The sequence below is a fragment of the Ananas comosus genome, linkage group 2 (genome assembly GCF_001540865.1).
Source record: "Ananas comosus cultivar F153 linkage group 2, ASM154086v1, whole genome shotgun sequence".
Lineage (NCBI taxonomy): Eukaryota > Viridiplantae > Streptophyta > Magnoliopsida > Poales > Bromeliaceae > Ananas > Ananas comosus.
The window spans coordinates 14,396,918-14,407,779 of record NC_033622.1 but is presented as its reverse complement, the minus strand read 5'-3'; the positions used below and the strand labels follow the sequence as shown (position 1 = coordinate 14,407,779).

Below are 10,862 nucleotides of genomic sequence, written 5' to 3'. Positions count from 1 at the left end.
ATGGCCTGACATTTTTTCAAAACATATACAAATGAACTTGATTTAAATATAGAAAATTGAAATAACTGAATTTTAAAGTAATTAAACAACCAGAGACAGATGTTTTAAAATTGTGTATTCGACATACATTAGTGCTAAATAATATATAGTTGATCAAAAGAAATCATAAAATTGAACATAAAATCTCTAACGCACACGAGATCGAAATTAAACATAAATTCAAGAGAAAAATATGCGAGATATATTATGATTTTAGGTTTATAGGTCTCCTAAAACCAATGCAGATGCTTGACCTATATAGTTATCATAGAGATGCATAGAGATTAGTCGACTAAATCTATCATTTAAAGCCACAAACCCAACTTATCTTCTCCCATTGATATAATCAGATCCGCTTATTTTTCACAACCCAAACCTTGTCCCTAGAAACACCACTCAAAGCCCTTCCTAGCTCATCCCCATGCAAACCACCCAACAACAAAGGGATACATAAAATTCTCCCTCTTGTTAAAAGTGCACACATATATGCACCGCCCACGCACACACATACACCACAACACTCCAACACCATGCAGATAAAAATCTAATTAAGCACGTACCCAAGATGGTAAGAGAATATATAGAAATTAGTTAATTAGATAGAACCTTGTTGCTCATCTACGCGGTTCGTCCGCTGCCGCTTGATTCCGCTGCTGGACGATGACGTGTCGCTGGTGGCAGTTTTTTTGTCCATGACGGCGCGAAGCGTTTCTTGGATGGAGGCGACGCAGTCGCTATGGCAGGCGTCGTCGTGGGCCGTGATGATGAAGACGTTCTTGACGCGGCCGCCGAGGGTGGCGATCTCGGCGCGGCGGGCGCGGAGCTTGAGCGACTTGAGGGCCCGCGCGAGGTCGGGGATGAGGTCGGAGCGGTCGTCGCAGCACAGCGACGCCCGCACCACCAGCCGCCCGTCCTCGTCGCTGCCTGCCGCGTCGACCGTCAGCTCGTCCGCCTCCGTCGGCAGCAGCAGCGTGCCGCCCTCCGCCGTGATCGCCGTCGTCTGCCGCTTCAGCTCCTTCACGTGCTCTATCACCTCCGCCAGCAGCGACGCCTTATCCGTCTGTCACATTATATATAGAGAGGAACCAAAACAATTATAACTCAATTTGAATTGTATTGGTTCCGCATTAACGAAATAAAAAAGAAAAAAAAAAACTTTTATATATATATATTCAAATTGAACAGATTCACCATTCAATATGCATCATTCGAATCATAGATATGTATTCTTGACATACTAATACAACTGGTATTATTTTTTTTAATAATAAAATGACTGCTGTTGTTAATATCAAATCAACAGCGATTCATAAGAGCTTATAATTCTTATCCATTAGATCTACATAATAGACTTGTTTCTGAAATATATAACGAACAATTGAATGGGAATAATAGGTTCGGTTAGGGAGTGTGGATATGGACGGGGGATTATGGGCGTGGGGAAAAAAAAGCTGCAGAACCGTGCGACTAGTGGTGGTGCCCGTTTTTTTTTTTTTTGTTTTTTTTGTTTTTTTTTCCGGTTCAGCTTTAATAATGGGTTCTGACAAGAAGGGGGTGCGCGTGTTTGTCTTTCTTAGGAGCTTTTTTTTAGTTTTCCGGCAGAAGCAGCTCCCACGAAAAGCTGATCTGTTCAAATTCTGCTCCTCCGGTTTCCCTTTTGAGCGTCAAACAACATTCAACTCGGCGGCTCTTTTCCACCTCTTTGTCCTCTCTTTTCTCCTCTCTCTCTCTCTCTCTCTCTCTAAATTCTCGCAGCCCAAGAAAAATCATCATCAGTTTGTGGAAGGATAGAATTAAGCGCCTGTATGTGTGATCTTTGACTTGGTGCTGGTAGGAAACATAGCATACGCCTCCAAACACACCTCATGTTCAATCTCCGACAAGAGAGCGAGTTTCCTGCTGGAAGATCAGGAAAAAACAAACAAACACGCCCAAAGAGTGATTGCACCACTCGTTCGTTCGTATCTTTAATTTAGAATATATGTAAAATCCATGTGAGATCCCCGAATATATATGCATATATCGACTTCAGATAATTTACAGATGACGGAAATAATGATAATAATAATAATAATTATAGTGGATTAATGGGAGGAATTAATTATTGTTACTGATCTCACCTTGGTGGTGTTAGGAAGCAAGCTGCGCAGCTTGGCGAGATGGCCGTTGATGCGCTGGCGGCGCCTGCGCTCGGCCTCGCTGTGACTCTTGGAGGCGGCGAGCGCCTTGGCGTCCATGATCTCCTTGGCGCTCATCTTGCCGAACTCCGCGTGGAGGCTCCCGAAGATCGACATCGTCGACGCCAACCCCCCTGCTTTCCCGTGCAGGAGTCTCTCCGTCGACGAGCCGATGTGCAGGCCCGACAGATCTGCTTGATCCGTCGACGCGCCCAACGCCGGAAAATTCCTCTCGGGCTGGTAAAAGTCGCCGTTGAAGGGAGCATGATAAGGAAGAGAGTAGGCGCTAGGGTTTACCGCCCATGGGAGAATAGTGGTGGGGTTGTGTAAGAGACCGGTTGCGGTGTCGCCTCCGAGTATCGTCGCACCAGTAGTAGTACTAGTAGAAGAAGTGTTCGTGGCGGTGTAGTGGAGACCGTGAACTCTATCTTCCCACATAGCAAAGTTTGTGCTTCTTTCTCCCTCTCTCCCTCCCTCCCTCCCTCTCTCCCTCCCTCCCTCTCTCCCTTCCCACTTCTGCTGCTGCTGCTTCTCTCTTTCTCGATCTCGATCTCTATCTTCTTCGTTAGCTTTTCCAGTCAATGGTCGGTCTCCTTTTAAGCCTTTCTCGCTTCTTTTACCTTCGCTTTTTGTGTTGTGTGTGTGTGTGTGTGTGTGTTTTTTTTTTTTTCTTTTTTTTGCTTGGACCTTGGTTAAGTGCTCGACGAGGAAGGTGCGGAAGCCTCAGCGCGAGCACACATGTACACACATAGGAGGAGGGGAAGCTCGTGTACGGCACTACGAGCTCCTTTTGCGCTATAACTTTATTATTATTATTATTATATTATTGTTTTATTAGAAAAATGGGGTTTTCTTTGTAACAGTAGTGGAGCCGACCAGGGCTGATGAGGGGTCAATAATAAAGGGTACAGAGTATGTATATATATATTTTAAAAGTAAGACATTAATAAATTGATTAAGGGGGAGGGTATAAAAAGGTCCACCTGGTTGAAGAACCACGTTTTGTCCCCTGCGCCTGCGTTGGTGATTAGCTTTTTGCAGTTCCACGCCTCCTCTCTCTCCTTCCTCCCCTCCCCAGAAACGACCAAATGATTGTGTCCTGCTGCGCACTATATACTCCTTACTATCTCCCTATGCATTTATCCCATCTCTCTCTCTCTCTCCCCCTCTTAAATATGATGGTTGGGTTGGAAACGCGCTAGGGTTTCGGACGCCCCTTTGTTTAATCTTTTCTCGTTCTAGGCTTGGTCCTGTAGAAACAAAGAGAGTGTGTGTGTGTGTGTGAGAGAGAGAGAGAGAGAGAGAGAGAGAGAGAGAGAGAGAGAGAGAGAGAGAGAGAGAGGGAGAAATGATGCCACCACCAGCATCCACCACCGAGAGGAGGAGGGGTGGGGGGTGGGACCGGACAATTGATGTCATCAGCACGCCATCATGACGTGCGTGCTCTAGTCCCCTCACATTCTCTAGTCTCTACTGCTTTTCGCAGCGGTGTTGCGCCAACTGCATGATTTTACAAGAGGTGCAATCTAAGATTCTAAACTCCTTAGTTGCACTAACCTAGCTACATATATTGTACTATTATTTTAGAAAAATATATTATTAAATTATTTTAGATAAAATTGAATAGTTTTACTGAAAAAGTACTGATTCAAAATAGTCAAGTATATATTTAATCGAATTTAACAGAAAAAAATGAAAAAACGCAAAAGAAAAGGAAGAATTGGGTTAAAACAGATCTATCGAAAATTTTAATGAATTTATGTTGAAGATTTATTATTTTGTATTTTTCTTGGGATCAAACTTTTGCTTTTTAATAAACTTCTTATAATTTGTCTAATATAATTAATTTATTAATATATAGTAAGACATATATATAGATTGCCGAAATAAAGATAAGGGAAAACTTCAAAAACCCCCCCTGTGGTTTCGTGCATTCTCACTTTGCTACCCTGTGGTTTAAAACGTATCAATTTGCCCCCCTGTGATTTCGTTTTTATCTTTTTGTTATCAATTTTATTATTATTTTTTTTTAAAATCAGTGACAAAGTTAAAATTAAAGGATACTAAAGTGACTATTTGATAAATATAGATGGTTATCTGAAGTTTTTTGTATATAATTTAACGAAATATTAACGAAAAAGCTTCCGAAAAGATAAAAATGAAACCACAGGGGGGTAAATTGATACATTTTAAACCACAGGGTAGCAAAGTGAGAATGCACGAAACCACAGGGGGGGTTTTTGAAGTTTTCCCTAAAGATAACTTAATGAGATCTATGAGAATACGAGTATAAAATAGAATACCACAATAACTCTAAAATATACTGTAGAAATTGATAAAAAATGATAGAATGATGGTATCTTTTAAAAGAATAGTATAGTACAATATAGCAGATAAAACAAAAATACAGCGTAGTGGGGTGTACTTAAGCCCAATCTAAATTGTGAAAACAATATTATAGATAGATAAATTAAAATAGTTTTTTTAACTTGTTTTTGTCCGTTGTTTATGTATTGCTATTCACAATATACATTTTTTTTTTGATAGTTTATTGATAGCATTCAGAGTGTTATCAGTATATCAAAAGAATTCTTTATGAGTACTGTTTCAAAGTTTTTCCCTACGTACACATTGTATAATAATGGCTCTACATACAGTCTAAAGAAACCATAATTTCTGCTCACCAATTTTTTACTCACATTTGATTTTGAAGTTGGATAAGTAGCAATATTATTTGATCATTTCAAGCTAGTTATCACTTGAAATTTTTAATTTTCAGTGAAGGACAAGGGACAGTAAAAGACTATGTACCGCGCGCCTGGAGAAAAAAAGTTTTAGATCTACTCAACATAAGCACAATTTGAGACTACCATCCAAACCTCCACAATAACATAAAACTAGGCGATCCAGTAATACGATTACGTGATAAATTTCTGATGGTGTTTTAATTAAATTGTGTCGTAATTCAGATGGATGCGAGACTCGTCTTGTTTATTTATTTTGTTAAATTTCTGATGGTGTTTTAATTAAATTGTGTCGTAATTCAGATGGATGCGAGACTCGTCTTGTTTATTTATTTTGTTTTCTGTTGTAGTACGTGAAGGAAAAGATATAGAAGTACTTTTCGAGTGTTTCTCTCTTATTGATTCTAGTACATATAACAGCATATTGAAGTCCTTAGAATCTCTTTTTCATCACAAAAATAGATAGTGCATGTCATACCACTCTACTTGCGTGTAGAATTAATATTGGGCCTTTAAGTCCTATTAGATTGCGATACATACAAGTAGAATATTGTTGCATAAAATAAAACTATGGAATAAAAGGATTTTCCAATTACTAATTCTGTATTTCAAGTTTCAACCCCAACTTAAGTGTCTAAATTAATAGCTTCCTTCATTCACTAAATCATTCTCCAAACAATTCATTTTTTTTCTTCTGTTAAAGTTAGTATTGATCTAAATTGAGTTTTTACACTGTAACAAGCTAAAAGAAGATGTGCCTAAAAGAAGAACTTACAAATATGAGGGATAAGATCAGATTTTTACCAAAAAGGGAAGTAAAACAACATTGCAAAGGAAAGTGGTCGTGCTAATTTCCAAAGAAATGTTAATTTCCAAGCCAAAGTGCGCACTATAGAGGTTAGTTCTCTTTCACCCACCCCACCTAGAGGTTTGGCTTAGTGGTTGCTGTGTACAATGCTAACAAATTGGTGAAAGAACTTCAAATCGTGCGTTGGGCAACTACAAAAATAGTAACTAAAAAGATCTCACACAAAGAAAAGTAGGATTAGAAAAATAAGATTAGTACAGCGATACAGTTCATTATACTAATTATATATGTTCAAGAAAAAAATTGTAGTACTAGCTTTTGTGTTAAGCTAATACACCTACCAATTGTTTTTCACTTGAAATAACGGTAGCCACCGACCGTCCCTAGAGCAAGTGGCAAAAGGGTTTGATGGTTGGTACCCCAGGTCCCAAGTTCGAATTCTAGTTGATTCACATTTCCAGCTAAGTTTATTTCTAAATGAAATAAACGAAACGGATAGCGTGCTACCTATCTCTCAAAAAAAAAAAAAGAAAAAGAAATAATGGTAGCCCTACTCCACTCCAATACTCCATATTGTGTTTCCTTTAACTTCAGAGAGGAGAGGTTTGAATTTGTATCGGAATCATATGTTTAGATTTATATATATATATATATATAAAGAGAGAGAGAGAGAAAGTAGGGCTACTATACTCTTATAAGTATAATTTACTTTGTGCTCATAAGTCTTCAACTGTTGGATGAAGGGATGTGCAGTTAGGATGATAGTGGTCTCCTAGGGTTGAGCGAGTGGTTTGTTGAATATTATAATCTAACGGATGAAAATGGTCAAAAAGGTAAATCTAACGACTGAAAACTTATGAATACAAATGTCTGCGACCACGAATGACACACCTTGCACGGTTAATCTTATTTTCAAATTCCCATGGGGTAGTATTCATGATTCAGATTAAGATTTAATTATATATGGTTATCAGGTATTGTGGATTCATGGCTTCCAATAAACGCAAGCGTTTATTGTTAATTATCCCTTCAAAGTGTTAGGACACCTTCGATTAAGAGACCTCTGTAATGCTGAAATAGACTGAAATTGAATAAAAGGTGGATTTTATAACATAATCCATTGTATAGTTACATGGCTTAACCAGGGGCATACCCCCAATGTACATGAATGAATATGACGGTTGATTGAACTTGATTCTGAATCAAAGTGTATGATCAAATTGATTTGATTGGGCTCTATATGTTTCAGTGCTCAACAATATTGTTCACCATAGGTGAGGGATTGATTAAATTTCATGTATATGCATTGGGACTTAATCGGATTTGATTCAAATTAAACCCTAGTTAGGTGCATTAGAGTTTGATTTGATTAAATTGATTTAAGCTTTCATCCTAAATGTATGTGTTAGAATTAGTCCAAATATTTCGAATTAGACTCTAATTTTATATCTTAGAGTCTAATGTAATTAAGCTCTATGCTTATATGTTTGAGCTTAATTACACCTCACATTGAGTTCACCATAAGGTGAAATATTAACTAAATCGGATTAGTCAAAATTTGATTTAAATTAAACTCTAAGTGTATGTATTAGAGTCTAATTTGGGTTCACCATGAGATGAAATATCAATTAAATCCTAGTTATATATGTTAGGATTAGTCAAAATATAACTTAACTTAAATTAAACTCTAAGTGTATGTATTAGAGACTAATTTGGGTTCACCATGAGGTAAAATATCAACTAAATCCTGGTTATATATATTAGGATTAGTCAAATGTAATTTAAATTAAACTCTAAGTGTATGTATTAGAGTCTAATTCAATTTCATTTATTTGAACTCTAAGTAAGTGTATTAGAGTTCAATTGAACTGATTAGGTGAAACCTAATAGATGGTTTGATCAATTCTAAACAAATATTTTAGAATTTGATCTAATATGAATGTGATAACAATATGACTCTAGCTTAATATGCTAGAGAATTGGATTAAAAAGATTTGCCCTTAACAAATTGGTAGAGTTTGGTTTCATATTTGATCTGATAGGCATGATTTAAGGTCTTGGTTTGGGTTAGATTTTTGGGTTTGATGTTGGTCTGAATTGGTTTTCAATTTAGATTTTATTCGATTTAGCCATTTTTATGAACCAGTTTGGAATTCAAACTTGGGCTAGGTATAGCTTCAAGTTATGGTTCAACTCTCGGATGGATTCATTCATGGTCCAAATTTGGGTCCATATAGTTGCATTCCAACATGGACTAGATCCAGGCCTATATGGTATGGACTCAAGTTGAGGCCTGAATTAAATTTTAAGTTCTGGATATAGGCATAGGCCCAGTTTAGGCCCGTTTAATATGGATTCAGGTGGAGGTTTGAATTACATGTGGGCTTGGGCTCAATTTAGGCCCGTATGGCATAAGTCCAAATTTTCTTTTAAGCAAGTCATAGAATTGGGCCCAAATTTATGTTTGGGCTGAACTTGGGTCATGTTGAGCTTGGGTTATGAGATTTGAGGTGAGAACGGGCTTGGTCCATTGTTTTGAGGTGGTTAATTTGGGATCATATGAGATTGTAAGATTCAGAATCAAATTCATAGCTTAAAAATTTCGAATGCATTTTTTTATTTGTCAAATTCTCAGTCGTGAATCACATAAAATGTCTAATGCGATTAAATCTCAATTTGGTCTAATTCGACCAAATCGAAAGATTCAACTTTGGATAGAATCAAAGAGTTCGATTATTTTCGAACATTACATTGTTCTTCCAATAAAAGGACGATCAAAAGAATATTAATCGGTAATCCGACTAATTTTCTTTTGTCTCTTCATTGTAGGAGAATTAAGAGAACACATTTTTTCTCTTTATCTCCTTTGAAAATATAAGACAACAAAGATAGATCTTCTTTTGTCTCTTTTACATTCATGGGACAACTAAGGTGGGAAAATCTCTTCATCGCCTCTCTTTTTGTAACAAAGCTCCCTCTCTCCTTCATAATTAGAGAAGTAATCTCTTTCTCTCTTTTGATAATATTTTTTTGTTTTGCAAAGAGAAGAGCACCGCTTTCTCTCTCTTTCGATGATGCTATATTGTTTATAAAGAGAAGAACACCGCTCTTTCTCTTTTAATAACACATTTTTTTATAAAGAGAAGAGCACCGCTCTCTCTCTTTATGTACAGATTGGATTCGCCGTCGAAAGATGTGTCATGGGCATTTCGTCAAACAATTGGTAGGCATGATTCGTTGGCGCCAACTCCGTCATAGCAACATCCTAGGCGGCCTTGTAAGCGGCGAGGCTGATGTTGTTATTGGCGAGCCTGCTGCACGTTTGCGAGGTGCGAACCGTCGACGTCTAGGAACTCGTCGAACGAGTCCTGGCAGGTGTCAACGAAAGTGCCGGCGGCCAAGAGCTCGCTGTTGGCGTCCACAGGCCGCCTGCCGCCGCACACCAATTGCGGCGCATTCTGCAGCGCGTCCACCGCCTACGCGTGCTCCGCCTTGAGCGCCACAGCCTGGACCGACGCCATGGCTCATTGTGGCCACAGATCGAACACCTGGTGAGCGGTGACGAGTTGGTTCAGTGCGGGGGTGAGTTTGGTGGAGGCGAGCTGGCCCGCGGTCATGCAGTTGTCGATGAGCCTCTGGGGTTCGCGGAGGGCGCGGCTCGCCGAGCTCCGGTGACGGAATTGGATGAAACCAACACGGCAATCCTCGATCTCGCCGTATCGGGCGAACGCGGCGCGGAGCCCCTCGGAGGTGGTTTCCCACCCAAGGCCGTGGACAAAGAGCTTCCTGTTGAAGGGATCGGCGTCGGCGGCGCTGAGGGTCTCGTCGAGCGTGCGCGGGTTGCGCGCCGCCGCGGAGCGAAGGAGGGAGTAGGGGTGGAAACGAGCCGAGCTCGAGCGAGCTTATGTCAGCTCAAATTCGGCTTGAAATTAATTTCGAGCCTAAATCTAGGCTCAAGCTCGGCTTGAAATTAATTCGAGCCGAGCTCGAGCGAGCCTAATTTCGAGTCGAGCCGAGCTCGAGCTCTAAACGAGCCTATTGAAATTCCCGACATTATATAATCAATAGTTTAATTTTTATATAACATTACCTACAATTTGATGCAATATGTTCAATAGTTCAAAATACAAAATAATTGCAAGAAATGTGAGCTAGGGTGACTGCCTGACTGGGTGAGGGTCTGAGGGAGAAGGAGAGAGAGAGAGAGGGGAAAAAAAATTAGGGATTTGAGAATTTGAATGTTATCATGTTTTAGTATTATGTGCAATAGTGAAAGTCTGAAAGAGAGAGTGTGTTATGTAAATTTAGAGTTGGGCTCAATTGCATGGTTGTACTTGTTGGGTTTATTTTATGGGCAAACAATAATAGTCCAAATTAAATTAAAGCCTATATATAATTAAAATACATTATATATATATATATATATATATAGAGAGAGAGAGAGAGAGAGAGAGAGAGAGAGAGAGAATTGAGCTTTGATACTTTTAAAAGTATCAAGTTATTGGTGCTTGTAAATTTTTAGCCATTGAATTAAGAGATATGCAATTAGGATGATGTGGGCCCCCTAGGGTTGAGTGGAATGATTGGTTGAATAGTATAATCTAATGGTTGGAAATAATCAAAGGAGTAGATCTAACGGTACAAAACTTACAAGCACCAAGTGCTTGGTGCTTGTACAAGCACCATAGCTGCACTATATAGATAGTATTTACCTTATATAAATAATATATATATCTATATACATTACTCTATATATACTACATATATATATATATATATATATATATATTCGAGCTTTTCGAGCTTTTCGAGCCTAATTCGAACGAGCCGAGTAATACTCAAGCTCGGCTTGAAATGAATTTCGAGCCTTTTATTTTGTTCAAGCTCGGCTCATTCAATTTCGAGTCGAGCTCGAGCGAGTCGAATATCGACCCGAACACGAGTCGAACGCGAGCCGGCTCGCTCGTTTGCCAGCCCTGGGAGGGAGTAGAGGAGGCAAGCGAAGTCGCAGTGGAGGCCCTCGTCGCGGGAGATGAGCTCGTTGGAGAAGGTGAGCCCGGGCATGAGGCCACGCTTCTTGAGCCAGAAGATGGC

At 39.3% G+C, this 10,862-nt stretch overlaps 1 protein-coding gene across 1 annotated transcript; it reads right to left on the bottom strand.

The window, feature by feature from the left end:
• On the bottom strand, positions 344 to 2,668 carry LOC109725725 (transcription factor bHLH30-like). Its single transcript, XM_020255045.1, has 2 exons — positions 2,160 to 2,668; positions 344 to 1,099 (listed from the first exon to the last, which is right to left on the bottom strand). The coding sequence occupies exons 1-2, from the start codon at positions 2,652 to 2,654 to the stop codon at positions 635 to 637; spliced, it is 960 nt and encodes a 319-aa protein (XP_020110634.1). The 5' UTR covers positions 2,655 to 2,668; the 3' UTR covers positions 344 to 634.